General features: G+C 44.7%; 1 protein-coding gene across 2 annotated transcripts in view; it reads right to left on the bottom strand.

Moving 5' to 3' along the window:
- PODN (podocan) overlaps positions 1-18,006 on the bottom strand; it is a 64,075-nt gene that overhangs the window by 19,273 nt on the left and 26,796 nt on the right. For both annotated transcript variants that reach the window (XM_068242411.1, XM_068242412.1), the window contains exons 5-6: positions 15,708-15,817; positions 1,793-1,949 (exon numbers count right to left, since the gene is read on the bottom strand). In XM_068242411.1, coding sequence (XP_068098512.1) covers positions 1,793-1,949; positions 15,708-15,817 — 267 coding nt within the window. The remainder of the gene's footprint in view (positions 1-1,792; positions 1,950-15,707; positions 15,818-18,006) is intronic.

Raw genomic sequence — 18,006 nt, 5'->3', positions numbered from 1 at the left:
CCATGAAAACAGGAAGTAGACACACTGCAGATTTATTGCAGGGTGGTTTAGGTAATGGCTTGATTGTTAAAATCGCTATTGCTTTGCAATGCTGATCACGATTCTTGGTGGAAAAGAGCGAGGAAGGCAAGAAGGGCGCCAGACCTTTACGCGCAGCCATAGACTGTAATGTGAATTCTGGCTATAGCAGCACCCAGAGGGTACTTTAGGCACCGGTAAGAGATGGTCCCCAATTACATGAAACCAGTGCAATTCACCAATAGCTGGCAGCTAAATTACATCTTTCCCCTGAGTCCACAGAAGGGGAATAGTAATTAACACCCCCTCCATCCCCCGAGATATTTGCAGGAGCAGGGTGAGCGTTGTTTTTTCTACTTCACCCTGCACCCAAATTTCCTGGCGCCATGTTTTGGATGTATGCGGAAAAGAGCCCTTAGTGATAAGTGTATTTATAGAGTTGAGTTACCTGCAGCCCAGCCATTACCAAAACCTCAACAAAGCGGGATTTATACTTTTTACACCCCTTGGACAACTTTCTTGTTGCACCTCTTCTATGTTTGGCAGCACCCCTCTATTCCATGTGCGCTCCCCTTCCTTGGCGTGTACCATCCATGTACAGCTTTTCATGTACTGCTCCCTTAGGAAGCAGTTCCCCTCTTTCATGTGTTGTTGTCCATTTCACAAGACCCGCCCAAGACCGGGGCCTTTGGGACCTGTGTAGAGATCTAGCCCTGAACTACAATGCTCTAAAGAATTGTTCTCACCTAACCCACCCATATCAACTTGTACCAGATCCTTCTGCTTAACCTGCTGGACCTACCACTTCACACGTGTCAAACTCCAGGCCTGGGGAGCCAGATCCATGCCAGTGTTTAGGATGGACTGAGAAAGAAAGGAATGTGTTCTACCTAATGGACCGCACCTTTCCCGATTCAGACCCATCAATTCATTTGAGCTGTATCAAAAATGTGTGAGGATCTCGGCCCTTGTAGGACCGGTTTGACATACCTGTACCACTTGCTTCAGCCAATGCAGTGTCAGTTTACAAACAGTAGTGCTGGATTGTGTAATGGTTAAGGGCTCTGCCTCTGACACAGGAGACCTGGGTTCAAATCTCGGCTCTGCCTGTTCAGTAAGCCAGCACCTATTTCAGTAAGGAGTTTCTTGGGCAAGTCTCCTTAAAGGAACACTGTAGGGGGGGGGTCGGGGCAAAATAAGTTGAACTTACCCGGGGCTTCTAATGGTCCCCCGCAGACATCCTGTGCCCGCGCAGCCACTCCCAGATGCTCCGGCCCCGCCTCTGGTTCACTTCTGGAATTTCAGATTTTAAAGTCTGAAAACCACTGCGCCTGCGTTGCCGTGTCCTCGCTCCCGCTGATGTCACCAGGAGTGTATTGTGCAGGCCCAGTATGGTCTGTGCCTGCACCGTGCGCTCCTGTTGACATCAGCGGGAGCGAGGACACGGCAACGCAGGCGCAGTGGTTTTCCGACTTTAAAGTCTGAAATTCCAGAAGTGAACGGGAGGCGGGGCCGGAGCATCGGTGAGTGGCTGCGCGGGCACAGGATGTCTGCGGGGGACCATTAGAAGCCCCGGGTAAGTTCAACTCATTTTCCCCCAACCCCTCTACAGTGTTCCTTTAACACTGCTACTGCCTACTGAGTGCGCTCTAGTGGCTGCCTCGCAAGCGCTTTGAGTCCGACAGGAGAAAGGCGCTATACAAATACTGCCATTACCCAGTCCCACAACTAGGTGGTGCTGCTTACCAGCAAGGATTGTCATCATTTTGCGTACCTTCAGATGCAGTTTGTACAACGCAGGAGGAAGGTTCCTAGGAACATACTTCAGGAAGTTGCTGGACATAATGAGGATCTCCACCTTGTCCGATTGGTTAAACATGTTGTCTGGAAGACCAGCATCTGTCAGTTTATTGTTGTGGAGGTACACAGACCTGGTGGGGAGAGATCAGGAGTTGTGTTTACAGCCATTCAACCACATCTCATTAAACAGTTGAAGTTCTGAGATGCCTTCAGGCCTCATTCACACCTAAAAATGAAAACACATACGCAAGCGTTTTTGCATTTTTTGTGCGCTGTTTTTTTTCCCTTCCGGTGCTCCACTGCGCTCTGCGTTTTTGTAAAAATCGTTTTTTTCTAAGCGCTTTTTCAGAGCGGTTTTGTAATTCACTCCCTGACGCAAGTCAGGAAATGAATTCTTTTGCCCGGAAAATAATAAATACAATGTATTTATTCTTAAAAACGTGAAAACAATCGCTGCACAAAGCGATGTTGTGAGCGTTTTTCATTTTTCCTATACCTTTCATTGAGGCAAAATCGCTTCAAAAATGCTGAGCGGATCGGAAGCAAAACGCTCAGGTTTGAACTCTCTCCTAGAGAGTCATTGCACAAGCGTTTTTAGGGTGATTTTAAAAATCAACACAGAACCTGATTTCTCAGCCAATTCACAAATATTTTCCCTCCTTAAGAGGATAAAACTTCACGTTTGCTAGTATATAGAGTAAATCTCAACTACTTCAGCTTACTAATCACATTAATAACTAAATGCACATACCCCCCACCATAACTAAACTACCCAACATGTTTCACTTCCTAACTGGAAGCTTTTTCAAGGGAAAAAGTGCAGTGCATAAGTGCATATAGTGCCAAGGTGCATTATAAAGTCATTAAAATCAACGCATTATATAAGTAACGTAGCGTATAGGCCTCTGACAGTAGCCTAAAGGACATGGCTGGCAAGCCTTCCTTTTATACTGGCCAGAAGTCACATGGGGTGGGGGCGGAGATCAACTTGTTACCACCCACCCAATCCCCAGGCCTGATTGGTCCAGATATCTGTCAGTCATTCCTAAAACAATCAATGGGTAAACCCATAGAGTCCCATAATGGCTCAAAAAGTGTGCTAGATTTAAAAAAATAGTCCAAATGTTCAGGTCTATCCACTCTCCAAAGTACAAGGTTTCATATCTCCAAACTTTGCCATAAATGTCCTTGTTTAAATGTATAAAATAGTCCAAAAACCATAAGGCCGATAAAGCTCGATGCCCTGGGGATTGGGTGGGTGGTAACAAGTTGATCTCCGCCCCCACCCCATGTGACTTCTGGCCAGTATAAGAGGAAGGCTTGCCAGCCATGTCGTTTAGGCTACTGTCAGAGGCCTATACGCTACGTTACTTATATAATGTGTTGATTTTAATGACTTTATAAAGCACCTTGGCACTATATGCACTTATGCACTGCACTTTTTCCCTTGAAAAAGCTTCCAGTTAGAAAGTGAAACATGTTGGGTAGTTTAGTTATGGTGGGGGGTATGTGCATTTAGTTATTAATGTGATTAGTAAGATGAAGTAGTTGAGATTTACTCTATATACTAGCAACTACTTGTCAGTTTGTTCTTCAGTAACTAACTTTTGACAGTAACCAGTACTATTTTAGATGTAAACATTAAACGTTAAGTTTTATCCCCTTAAAGAAAACCTAACCTGAAAATTAAAAGTCAAAATAAGCATACACAAGTCATACTTACCTTCCATGTAGTCTACTCCTCAGTGTCTTTCTCCTGTCCCGCGTCCTTTTTGTTCACTGTGATCAAGGGAATTTTCCGTCCTTCATTTTGAAAATGACCATTACCCCATAACAGCTTTCTGGTCAGCACACAGTTAAACTGTAACATCGCCCACTTGAGCCATAGGGAAACATGGACATTACCTGGTACATCAGTTTTCCTATCAGCTATAACTGACAGCAACTGATATTTTACTGACAGCAACTGATATATTTTAGATCTGACAAAATATTGTCAGAACTGAAAGGGATTATTGTCAGAAGAAAATGGTGAGCTTCTGAGAGGAACTGATGGCAAGGTAACTATGCAATGTTCATTTGAAGTTACCTCATGTGTTTATTTTAAATATTTTTACTCAGTACAGGTTCTCTTTAAGGAGGGAAAATATTTGTGAATTGATTTTAAAAATCACCTGCACTTGAAAAAAGGCGGAAAACGCCCTCAGTGTGAACGGGCTCTCAAAGTGCACTTTCCTCTGTGGCCTTGTTCACCATGAGCAAACATCTCTGCACTGTGATATGTATAGAACGTGGTGGCGGGTTACCCAGACGTAAGCTTGCTTGAGATCACCCCCGTCACTGGGGGGAAATAACTGCTTTAATTTTATATTTACAGTTTGTTTTAGGGTTAGGTGTCAGGAATGGAAAACATTGGCAGGAAGTCAGGTAAGGGTTAGACACTGGGAATGTTTTTGAAGTTTGGGGGTGGGGCTGCGGGGTCACGTGTTAGGGACAGTTTAATGTTGTCTTCAGAAGGTTATGGTTAGGTCTTAGGAAAGAGGCCAATTTGAAAGCATATAGGATGTTAACCCTACGCCTGCTTCCATGAAAGCAGGAAGTAGCCACACTGCAGATTTATTGCAGGATTTGTATCAGCTGTAGCAAAGAAATGTTTTTCTTTGAAGGCTATTATTCTGTTGCTTATCTTTAAAACCCAATCTACACGATACCATTCTTATTACGATTCGATTACGATTCGATTTACGATTCGATTAAATCCAACATGTCCAATCCTGACTCGATTCAATGCAATTCAATTTGCCATTGCAAAACAATGGCAAATCGAATCGAATCAGGATCGGACATGTTGGATTTCATCGAATCATAAATAGAATCGTATTTTGTGTAGATTGGGCTTTAGAGTAGAGTGGAAGTTCTGAGTTCAGATTTGATTTAACAATGCAAGTTGCCTGGCTGTCCCCCTGAATACATTTAGGCCCAGTTCACAGTGACACGGATGGAAACTGATCTGTGTAAAAACCAATCCGTGGAATGGATCAGTTGTTAAAGGCGTAATTTTTCCATCCCTGACCCTCTATTCCGTTTGCACGCGCTCAATGTAACGCGTCCGTCGACCCGGAAAAGTCGCTGCAGACCCAAACTTGTGGTCCATTCGGTGGAACGGATGGAACAAATCCCTTCGAACAGAACAACGTGACCAGATCCTTTTGATTAACATAGTATCTGTTTACCTCCATTAGGGTCCTTTACAGTCCACTAAACGGAGCATTTTTTTGTCCAATGTGAACCGGGCCTAAGCCACAGACCCTGAACAAGCATACAGATCAGGTTCTCTGACTCAAGTCTGACTGGATTAACCGCATGCTGGTTTCAGGGTTGTGTGTTGGACACTACCGATGCCAGAGGATTAGCAGGACAGGCAGGCAACTGGTATTGCTTAAAAGGAAAAAAATATGGCAGCCTCCATATCACTCTCACCTCGGGTTCACTTTAAAATTAAAGAGGAACTGTAGCGAAAAGGAGAAAAAATAAATCAAATCAATGCAAAGTGAAAAGTTCAAAAATAGAAGTAAGATCATAAAATGATTGATATTGACATGTAATTTGTCTATATTGCTTTATCCACAATAAGCCTGCAGGTCATCATCTTTACTGCTGGCAGACATGAAAAAAGCTAGACAGCACCAACTGCTATTATTTATTACCACGCCCTCTAACAATATGATAGGCTAAAAGCTGTTGGTTTTTTTAAAATGATATACTGTGCATATGCACAGAGGAAGATACTGGTTGCTTGGCAGTTGGAAACAGCTGTTATTTCCCCACAATGCAACAAGGCTCACAGGAAACTGTCTGGACCTAGGTCCTGACATCACACTGTGGGAGGGGTGACATCACACTGTGGGAGGGGTTTCACCACAATATCAGCCCCCTGATGATCCAGTATTTGTGAAAAGGAAAAGATTTCTCAGGGGAAAGGGGGTATCAGCTACTGATTGGGATGAAGTTCAATCCTTAGTATTATTTATTGTATTTATAAAGTGCCAACATATTTCACAGCGCTGAACAATAAATACATACAATAATACAAAGGATGACAGATGTAACAAGGTTATACAACATAGGACAAAGTTATACAAGGCAAGCAGGGTACAAGATAGGTGATCGTGTGATTTGGGCTGGTTAGGTAGGTCCAGTAATACAAGTACAAGGCGGTCATAGGAAAGATGTACACAATCATTTAGAATACACTAGGGAAGGGAGAGGATACAAGATAGGTGATCGTGTGATTTGGGCTGGTTAGGTAGGTCCAGTAATACAAGTACGAGGCGGTCATAGGAAAGATGCACACAATCATGTAGAATACACTAGGGAAGGGAGGACCCTCTGCCAAAGGCTTACCATCTAAGGTCTGGTTCACACTTGCAGTAAGTGGCAAACGGATCCGTGAAAACAGATCTGATCATCGGTTGATTGGATCTGTTTTCACTCTGTTGCCACTCCGTTTGCCTCCCGCAGCTTCCATTCTGTTCTCCCACCCCCAAAGTGGATTTTTCTATTTTAGAACGGTCCGTTTCTTCACTAGTGTGGAGAAATGTTCAGTTTTCTCATTGCCCCCAATGCAGCGTTTCAGCTTCCGTTTCTGAGTTCAGCGGTAGAGTTGAGCTGAAATTTTTGTAATTTCGCATTACTAAAATTACGCATGCGAAATTTGCGATTACGATGCGAAATTACAGTAGTGTAATTGCCATTAAAATCGTAATTGAAAATACCGTAAGCGTAATTTTCAACGCGTAATTTCGCGTTTCGTTCATGCCGTAATTTCGCATTAAACGCTACCGTAATTTCGCGTTAAACCGTAACGCTCCGTATAATATAAAAAAGCCGCCGACTTTAAGGGTTAATAGCAAAGCCCCCTTAAATGCTAAGAGCCTCAAATTTGGAGAATATATTAAGGAGATCAGGAGGAATAAGAGGAAATTTTTTTTTTTCAAAAAGACCTTATAGTTTTTGAGAAAATCGATGTTAAAGTTTCAAAGGAAAAATGTAAACATTTAAAAACCCGCCGAATTTAACGGTTAATAGCAAAGCCTGCTTAAAGTTTAGGAACACCAAATTCCCAGGGTATATTAAGGGGATCAGTGGGAATAAGAGGAAAACTATTTTTTTTCAAAAAGACCTTATAGTTTTTGAGAAAATCGATTTTTAAGTTTCAAGGGCGAAAATGTCTTTTAAATGCAGAAAATGTCAGTTTTTTTTGCACAGGTAACAATAGTGTATTATTTTCATAGATTCCCCCAAGTGGGAAGAGTTTTACTTACTTCGTTCTGAGTGTGGGAAATAAAAAAAAAAAACGACGTGGGGTCCCCCCTCCCAGACCTCTTTAACCCCTTGTCCCCCATGCAGGCTGGGATAGCCAGAATGCGGAGCACCGGCCGCGTGGGGCTCCGCACCCTGACTATACCATGGATTGGGGGGGTCTCGGAAGGGGAGGGGCAGCCAAGCTTTCCCCTCTGCTAAGGACCAATGGGGCTCCTTGGAGCCCAAATTCAAAGATGCTTAGAGAGCTCTGAGCTATATAGCTCAGAGCTCTGTCGGGTCTGTGCAGCGCAGACGCGTATGCGGCGGCTGAGCGGCGAGTGACGTCGGGTGCGGCGTAGTTACAATGTAACAAAGTTGTTACATTGTAATAACTTTGTTACATTGTAACTGATAGAACATTTCCGAGGCTATTTCGAGGGATCATTTATTTAAAGGGACAGGTAAGTATTAATGGTTAATTAAGAATATTAAAGGACTTTTTTCGTGGTTATGTTTTTTGTTCAATTAAAATACTTTTTCTAAGTGTTTGTGTGTTTATTTACTTTTAACTCTTAAAGGAAATGGGTAAGGGGTACAAGTACCTCTATACTCATTTCTCCTGGGAGGGGGGGGTGGGCATCTGGGGGACCCCTTTTTAAAGGAGACTCCCAGATTCCACCATGAACCCCCCCCAGGAAATCGCGGCCTCCACCTCCACCGCCCATCGGAGGTGGAGAAGAGCCCCTTGTCCTTGGATTGGACAAGGGCTCGGAGGGGGAGGGGAAAGCTTGGCTGCCCCTCCCCTTCCGAGACCCCCCAACCCATGGACCATGCGGGCTGGTATAGTCAGGGTGCGGAGCCCCACGCGGCCGGTGCTCCGCATTCTGGCTATCCCAGCCTGCATGGGGGACAAGGGGTTAAAGAGGTCTGGGAGGGGGGACCCCACGTCGTTTTTTTTTATATTTCCCACACTCAGAACGAAGTAAGTAAAACTCTTCCCACTTGGGGGAATCTATGAAAATAATACACTATTGTTACCTGTGCAAAAAAAACTGACATTTTCCGCATTTAAAAGACATTTTCGCCCTTGAAACTTAAAAATCGATTTTCTCAAAAACTATAAGGTCTTTTTGAAAAAAAAATTTTTCCTCTTATTCCCACTGATCCCCTTAATATACCCTGGGAATTTTGTGTTCCTAAACTTTAAGCAGGCTTTGCTATTAACCGTTAAATTCGGCGGGTTTTTAAATGTTTACATTTTTCCTTTGAAACTTTAACATCGATTTTCTCAAAAACTATAAGGTCTTTTTGAAAAAAAATTTTTTCCTCTTATTCCTTCTGATCTCCTTAATATATTCTCCAAATGTGAGGCTCTTAGCATTTAAGGGGGCTTTGCTATTAACCCTTAAAGTCGGCGGCTACCTAACATTGATCCATGCGTCAACTTTTCCGCTTCGGGAGCATGGCCATACGCATTAATTTCGTAATACCCGTTGCAATGCGAAAATTACGCGTACGCGAAATTTCGCGAAATCCTTCTTCATTACGATTATGTACTTACGGCCATAAACGTAATTACACTAATTACGCGAAATTTCGCGAAATCGTAATTACGCCATTACGCTCATCTCTACTCAGCGGTCCGGATTGTGCGGAATGGATCCGTTTGAACGGATAGATGTGAACAGATCCATAGGTTAACATTGGATCCATTCGCATCCGTTAGGATCCGTTTTCAGGGGCAAATCGAGGATTTTCAAAGGGGAGAATTCCTGAAAGGTCTCCCTCAGCCACGCAAAATCTATATATATAAAATCGGATGTATGTATGTATGTGTGTATGTGTGTGTGTGTGTATGTGCCGCGATCACGCAAAAACCGCTTGACCGATTTGAACGAAACTTGGCATACAGATCCCTTACTACCTGGGATGATAGGTTCTGGGGGTCTCGCGGCCCCCCTGCACACCTGGGCGGAGCTACACACAGCCAATCAGATTTCACCCATTCAAGTCGATAGAAAAAATGTAAAAGGCTGCCATTCTCACAGTAATCAAGCCAGAGTCCCCACACTTGGCACAGTTGGTCACTTGGTGACCGAGGTTACAAATCCAGGAAAAGTGGACGGAGCATAAAACAGCCAATCAAATTTCAGCTGTTCATTTTAAATGGGAACATGTAAACTGCAGCCATTCTTAGACTGTTAATCGCAGGGTTCTCAAACTTGCCACAGTTGGTCACTGGGTGAATGTGATTAAGATTCAAGAAAATGGGTGGAGCCTACAACAGTCAATCAAAATTCACCTATTGATTTGCAAGGGGAATATTTAAACTGCTGCTATTCTTACACTTTTAATGGCAGAGGCTTCAAACTTGCTGCAGTCGGTCATTGGGTGACTGGGGTCCAAATTCACTAAAGGGGCGGGGCCACATACAGCCAATCAGATTTCCTTGGTGGATAAACTGCTTCCATTCAAACATTTTTGATGCCAGGAACCTGACAGCTCACAAACTTGGTGAGCTGTCAGGTGTGTTTAGGTTTCAAAAAGTGGGTGGAGCCAGAAAAACCTTTACTGGGAAAATATAAACTGCAGCCATTCTTACACCGTTAATGGCAGGGTTCTCAAACTTTGCACAGTTGGTCATTGGGTGACAGATTAAGATTTTGGAAGGTGGGTGGAGCCTACAACAGCCAATAAAAATTCACCTTTTGATTTTCAAAGGGAATATTTCATCTGCTACCATTCTCTTATACCGGTAAAAGCAGATGCCTCAAACCTGGTACAGTTGGTCACTGGGTGACTAGGGTCCAAATTCAGGAAGGGGTGGAGCCACAAACAGCCAGATTTGTTTATTTTTCATTGGGAATATACAAAGTATTGATACCAAGGACCCCAAAGCTCATAAACTTGATAATTGAGTGACTGTATGTCAAGGTTAGAAAAAGTGGGCGGAGCCAACAACTTCATTTTTTACATTGCAGGGTTCCCAAACGTTACACAATTGGCCACTGGGTGATTGGGATGAGTATTCAGAAATGTGGGTGGAGCCTACAACAGCCAATCAAAATGTACCTATTGATTTTCAAGGGGAATATTCACATTGCTACCATTCTTACACTGTTAGTGGCAGAGGCCTCAAACCTGATACAGTCAGTCATTGGGTGACTGGGGTCAAAAGGGGTGGAGCCACAAACAGCCAATCAGATTTGTTAGATTGATTTCAGCCATTCTGTTATTGGCAGGGTTCTCAAACGTGACACAGTTGGCCACTGGGTGACTGGGACTAATATTCAGAAAAGTGGGTGGAGCCTACAGCAGCCAATCATAATTCACCTTTTGATTTTCAAGGGGAATATTTACATTGCTGCCATTCATGCTCTCTTAATGGCAGAGGCCTAACATCTGTTACAGTCAGTCACTGGGATACTGGGGTTTAAATTCTGAAGGGAGCGGGCCAAAAAAAGCCAATCAGATTTGTTTAATTTCAATGGTAAAATGCAACTTATTGATGCCAAAGACCCCAAAGCTCATAAACTTGGTCATTAAGTGACTGTATGTCAAGATTAGAAATAGTGGGCGGAGCCAAAAACAACTAACTTTTTACATGGGGAAATGTAAACTGCAGCTTTTCTTACACTGTTAACCTCCCTGGCGGTAACCCCGTGTGTGACACGGGGTAAGCCGCCGGAGGGTGCCGCTCAGGCCCTGCTGGGCCGATTTTCATAATTTTTTTTTTGCTGGACGCAGCTAGCACTTTGCTAGCTGCGCCAGCACTCTGATCGCCGCCGGCCCCTGCCCGATCGCCGCTATCTGCTGCGGCGCGGCCCCCCCCCCCCCCCAGACCCCAGCGCTGCCTGGCCAATCAGTGCCAGGCAGCGCCGAGGGGTGGCCCGGGACTCCCAATGACGTCCCGACGTCAGTGACGTCGGTGACGTCATCCCGCCCCGTCGCCATGGCGACGGGGGAAGCCCTCCAGGAAATCCCGTTCTATGAACGGGATTTCCTGATCGAAGCGGGCGGGGGGATGCCGCTCAGCAGCGGCTATCATGTAGCGAGCCCTCGGCTCGCTACATGATTAAAAAAAAAAAATTGTTTTTAAAAACTGCTGCGCTCCCTCCTGGCGGTATTTTTCATACCGCCAAGGAGGTTAATGGCCGGGTCCTCAAACTTCACACAGTTGGTCACTGGGTGACTAGGATTAATATTCGGAAAAGTAGGTGGAGCCTACAAGAGCCAATCAAAATTCACCTTTTGATCTTCAAGGGGAATATTGAAACTGCAGCCATTCTCACACTGTTAATAGCAGAGGCCTCAAACCTGCTACAGTCGGTTGCTAAGTGTTTGGGGTTCAAATTCAGTAAAGGGACGGAGCCAAAAACAGCCAGATTTCTTTGCTGGATAAACTGCTTCCATTAGCACAATTTTGATGCCAGGAACCCAAAAGCTCACAAACTTGGTCATTGAGTAGTGACTGTGTGTCAAGGTTACAAAAAGTGGGTGGAGTTAAAAACAGATTTTTCTGGGAAATTGTAAACTGCAGCCCTTCTTCACTGTTAATGGCAGGGTTCTCAAACTTAGCATAGCTGGTTACTGGGTGACTGGGATTAATAATCAGAAAAGTGGGTGGAGCCTTAAAATGCCAATCAAAAATCACATGTCACTTTTCAAGGAGAATATAAAAATTGCTGCCATTCTTGCACTGTTAATGGCACAAGCCTCAAACCTGGTACAGTTGGTCATTGGGTCACTGAGGTTCAAATTCAGAAAAGGGGACAGAGCCACAAACAGTGAATCAGATTTGTTTCATTTCATGGGAATATACAAATTATTGATGCCAAGGATCCCAAAACTCTCAACCTTGGGCATTGAGTAGTGACTGTGTGGCCAAGTTACAATAAGTGGGCGGAGCCAAAAACAAATTTCACTAGGAAAGTGTAAACTGCAGACCTTCTTACACTGTTTATTTCAGGGTTCCCAATCTTTGCCCAGATGGTCACTGAGTGACTGAGATTAATATTCAGGGCAGTGGGTGGAGCCTATGATAGCCAATCAAAATTCACCTGTTGATTTTCAAGTGGAATATTTAAATTGCTGCCATTTTTACACTGTTAATAGCAGATGCCTCAAACCTGCTACAGTTGGTCATTGGGTGACTGGGGTTCAAATGCTAGAGAGGGGTGGAGCCACAAACAGCCTATCTGATTTGTTTAATTTCTCTGGGAATATACAAATTATTGATGCCAATGACCCTAAAGCTCACAAACTTTTTCATTGAGTGTTTGTGTGTTAGGGTTAGAAAGTGGGCGGAGCCAATACCAGTCAAATACATTTCCGGGCAACGCCGAGTCATCAGTGGGTGGAGACAAATACAAATTTCACTGGGAAAATGTAAACTGCAGCCATTCTGTTAATGGCAGGGTTTTTAAACTTTGCACAGTTGGTCACTGGGTGACTGGGATTAATATTCAGAAAAGTGGGTGGAGCCTACAAAAGTGAATCAAACTTCACCTGTTGCTTTTCAAGGGGAATATTTAATTGCTACCATTCTTGAACTGTTAATGGCACAGGCCTCAAACCTGGTACAGTTGGTGACTGGGGTTTAAATTCAGAAAAGGGGGTGGAGCCACACACAGCCAATCAGATTTGTTTCATTTCAAAGTAGATTATTGATACCAAAGACCGCAAAGCTCACAAACTTGGTCAGTGAGTAATTGTGTGCTAGGGTTAGAAAAAGTAGGCGGAGCCAACACCAGCCAAATACATACCCGGGCAACGCCGGGCAATCAGCTAGTACATTATAATAATATGGTAGGACATCATGCTGGGTACACAAAATGCAATTTCCAGTCCAAATTACAGGATATGACAATTATTTCCTAAATGTCCGTTCTGCTCCCGATCGACAACGGGATCAATAAGGAGCAGTTTGGATACAGATAATAATGAGGACAGCTGACATTGGTAATGAGGGGGAAAGTGAAGCATTCACAAAGCAGGGCACAGGGCTGTGCTCATACCTGGCTCTGTGCTCTGTTAAGTTTCCCAGAGCTGCTCTGTACACACGCTGCTGCTCCATGCTCTGTACACACACTGCTGCCCCATGCTCTGTACACACGCTGCTGCTCCATGCTCTGTACACACACTGCTGCTCCATGCTCTGTACACACACTGCTGCTCCATGCTCTGTACACACGCTGTTGCTCCATGCTCTGTACACACGCTGTTGCTCCATGCTCTATACACACACTGCTGCTCCATGCTCTATACACACACTGCTGCTCCATGCTCTGTACACATGCTGCTCCATGCTCTGTACACACACTGCTGCTCCATGCTCTGTACACATGCTGCTGCTCCATGCTCTGTACACATGCTGCTGTCCCATGCTCTGTACACACGCTGCTGCTCCATGCTCTGTACACACGCTGCTGCTCCATGCTCTGTACACACGCTGCTGCTCCATGCTCTGTACAATCGCTGCTGCTCTATGCTCTGCACACACGCTGCTGCTACATCCAAAGTCAACTGTAGCAGGGAAAGAAAGGGGGCATTCCGATACAGGAACTTTTTTAACACAAGCATGAACCGGGCCTTAGGGTTACAGTTCCTATCTAGATGTCCGAAGTTCTGACCAGTAAGGAATCTGTCAAATGAAGGCGCATAACTTCCTCCTCTACATTTAACTTCTAATGTTACCACCACCAGTAGCTTTTGTTAGACTCTTGGCGCTGCTCAGAAGAATTACATGTTTGGTACAGCTGGAGCTGCACAGCCCTCTCACAGTTATATATGAGACATGTTTCCTATTATAAATATTGCCCATGTGCTTTTTGGTGCAGATAGAGGAAATAGCTGCTCCTAGAAAGAGACAGCATATTTCATTAAACGCAGACTGTGGATGTTAAACGTTATATGCATGTAAGTTTATACGAGGTCACACTGAGGATCCGGCAGATGTCTTCTGTTCCTATAATATCCACTGAAACAGATGAAAATACAACTGCAGAGTAATAAAAATAAAGAAGTCTTCAAATATCCTGGCTTTTACTTACTAGCTATAATAACCTAATAATAAGCAGAACCCCACAGAAACTACCGGTATGTGTTCACTGGCCCGGACATCATGTTGGCTCTACTACTGCCAATATTTCAAATGTTGTAAAAGACTTACTGCAAGGGCAAAAATGGGACATGAGCAGTTTCTGCTAGAGGGGGATGGGGGGGGGGGGATAATTGTCATATATTGCTATTAAGCAAAGTGAAATTGATTTTTTTTATCTGGGCAGAAGAGTGAAAATGGCTTTAATGCAAGATGGGATCTTAAAGGATACCCGAAGTGACATGTGACATGATGAGATAGACATGTGTATGTACAGTACCTAGCACACAAATAACTATGCTGTGTTCCTTTTTTCTTTTTCTGTCTGAAAGAGTTAAATATCAGGTACGTAAGTGGCTGACTCAGTCCTGACTCAGACAGGAAGTGACTACTGTGTGACCCTCACTGATAAGAAATTACAACTATATAACACTTTCCTAGCAGACTTCTGAGAGCAAGAAAGAGATAAAAAGAGGAATTTCTTATCAGGGAGGGTCACACTGTAGTCACTTCCTGTCTGAGTCAGGACTGAGTCAGCCACTTACATACCCGATATTTAACTCTTTCAGGCAGAGAAAGAAAAAAAAGGAACACAGCATAGTTATTTGTGTGCTTGGCACTGTTCATACTCATGTCTATCTCATCATGTCACATGACACTTCGGGTATCCTAAAGAGGAACTTTGACCCATGATTAAAATTCTTCCCAATCAGTAGCCAATACCCCCTTTCCCACGAGAACTTTACCTTTTCTTAAATAGGTCATCAGGGGGGGGGGTCTGTGTGGCTGATATTGTGGTGAAACCCCTCCCACAGTGTGATGTCATGACCATGGTCATGAAAGTAATTAGGCGGCAGCTTGCTCAGCAACTATAGGTCTCACTACTCACCAGTAGATGCAGGTACTATACTGATAGTGTGCTTCTCTGTCCTATTTCAATGAAGCCTGGATGACGCTGCTGCATTGCAGCCATGCACAAGCAAGTCACAGATGACAGGCAATGCCCTCAGTAACCAGGCCGCAGCTTACAGAAGAAGCATAGGTCTCACTGGCTGGTGCTTTTGAGGTAATCCACGTCACGTGAACCCAGAGTAGTGTGTAGATAGCGAGCAGCCTACAAGTGCCCACTTACTGACCACAGCTCATGGGTCCCCGACTGACGCATGCTCCTGCTCACTTTCACACATATGATGAATGCTCCCGCCCACATTCCACTATAGCTGGATACAGAATACCGAAGAGGCCAAAAACAGGTTTACTATAACAGAAGTTCTATCATATCAGGGTTTACTAAACCAGGTGTTACTCCTATATACTTATAATGGTGGTTGGCCGTGACCTGGACACTTAGTTTAGTATACCCGAATGTTTACTATACTACAGTTTAAGGAGATTACACTGTAACAAAATTCCATGTTGAATTGCCTACACATATTTTTTAGCAATATACTCATATGCAGCATATGTCCTTTTCCGTGTCTCTTACCGCAGACCTGGTTTATGCCCAAACGTCATTCCGTAGATCTTGGTTATGAAGTTGGCTGCGAAGTCTGCGCTGATCAGAGAGCTCGGTAGGAAGCGGGGGGCCACAGTTAGCTGAAAAATTAGAAAGAGACCCCTCATTATATATTACAAGAGTTGTTCACTTGGGGTCAGGGCCGGTTCAAGTAACAATTGGGCCCTAGGGCAAAATTAGCCTGGGGGCCACCCAACAGACACCACCTGACCAAAAAGCATCATTAGAGGCCCTTTGTTGCAGCCAAATTTCCCTCCTGGGCCCCTGAGCTGGCTACTGACGCTCCCCCAATCACCTCCCAACTTAACAGACTCTGCAGAGTCCCTGGGGAGCAACAGTTAAGATGGGGGAGGGACACCTTGGGGGCCCCTACAGGCTCTGGGGCCCTGGGGCAATAGCCCATTTTTTCCTATGGTAGCTCCGGCCCTGCTTGGGGTCAGTTCACCCTATGTACCCCACATAGAAATCTCATATTTTTACCTTATCTATCAGCACTTTCTAAGAGTAGAAACACTCAAAATAAGTCCTTCCTGATTAACTTGAGGCCCCTTTCATACTTGTAGACCGCGGCGCGCTTCCCCGAATCCCCACCACTTCCTCACCGCAAGGGCCCTGCAAGTCTATGGAGACTTGCACAGTTCGCGTGATGCGACAAGGTAGTAGGAAATAGCAAAATCGACAAAACCCCAATGCAAAGTCTGCAGCGCGATGCTCCACCATGATCTATGCCTACCGCATGGATTATGCCGCAGTGTAAGTCAATGGGTCACATAGGCGGTGTGCATGATGGGAGCGCGGTACGACGCACCTTGCATGCATGGACAGAAGGGAATTCCAGTGCTGTCCAGCAAGGAGTATGCCACTAGCCAGGGGACGGGCCCATGGATATGACCCTGGTGTTGCGCCGTGGCGCAGGGTTATATGAAACCTAATTTCTGTGGAGCGATGCAGTGCTCGCACCGCATTGCAAATTTAAAGTGAGAAATCAGCCTAAAGCATGACCTATAAAATGTTGAACTAAACATGAGAATGTGCACAAGCGTCTCTTTTGATGTGCGCATACCCAGAATGCTCCCAGCATGCGGTACACAGCTGAGCAGGGGCACAGACATACAGGGAGCTCAGAGTGGACAGAGCACGAGCCGCTCCTTCTGCTTCAGTCAATGTCCTGAATGGGGGCCGAGTGTCTCAAAAGAAGTTTGACGGGGCCCGACGCTAAAAGTACAGAGAGAGGACCAGGAAGGCTCAATGGGATCCAGAGTCTTCCCTCTTCTTAGGTAAGTATCAGACTCATTTTTTTTTATGCACCACTTCACATTTACTTGAAAGAGGAGCGGGAGTAAGCAAAATCAGTTTTTCTGAGGTAAACCTGAAACTGAGCGTTGGTGTATGCGGGTCGTGGCAGTGGTAGCAGCCTCTGGCCGCAGCGCTCCACAACTCTCTACATCCGCCTGATACTTCCTTCTTCACATTTGTAAGGAGGAAGTATCAGGAGGATGTAGAGGGGCGGAGAGTACTGCAGCCAGAGGCGGCAATCAAGGTGAGTTAACTTCCTCTACCCCGACCCAAACACATACACCAACACTCAGTTTCAGTTTTGCTTTAGGTGAAAATTGAAACTTAATTTCACTTTTACACGCTGATCCTTAATCGGGACCCCATAATACACATTCTCATGTTTAGTTTTATATTTTTGCAATCAGAAACCTTCCCACCTTACTTTTAGCCCTGTTTAGCTTGTTGGGTGTTTAATGATTTTATATAGCTAGGTGAAAATCATATAAGGTGAGAGACTTTGTGAGATAAGTTTTGTTAATCGACTCCCATATTCTGGAGACATTTTTAGATACTGTACTTCTTATTTATGCTATTTATATGTGAACACTCAGAAAAATGGCAGCGTTCCTTGAGGGTTTTTTTTTTCTTACAACGCTGTTTTTTTTAATTCTTTTTTGTTCTCTTTTTACATGGAACTTTGTATAGAATGCCCGTTTCTACAGGCGTGCGGATAGTGCCACCGCACGGGGCGCAGAGCAGCACTGAGGAGAAGGGGGACGCTGGCAGAAGGACAGGAATGACAGAGAGAGGGTGACGCGCGCTGAAGAGGAAACAAAAGCAGCGCTGCGATCACCTCTCTCTCTTGGCTGACTCCTCCTGGGCGTCCTGTTGCCTTGGCTGCAGACTCAAGTAACCACCACGTGGTTACACTGACATCCTGCAGCGGCACTGTAGCAGCCATCAGGCCACACAAGGAGTTAGCTACAATGTT

Source organism: Hyperolius riggenbachi, chromosome 6, assembly GCF_040937935.1.
Source record: "Hyperolius riggenbachi isolate aHypRig1 chromosome 6, aHypRig1.pri, whole genome shotgun sequence".
In the NCBI taxonomy this organism is placed as follows: Eukaryota; Metazoa; Chordata; class Amphibia; order Anura; family Hyperoliidae; genus Hyperolius; species Hyperolius riggenbachi.
This window is presented reverse-complemented; position numbering and strand designations above follow the sequence as displayed.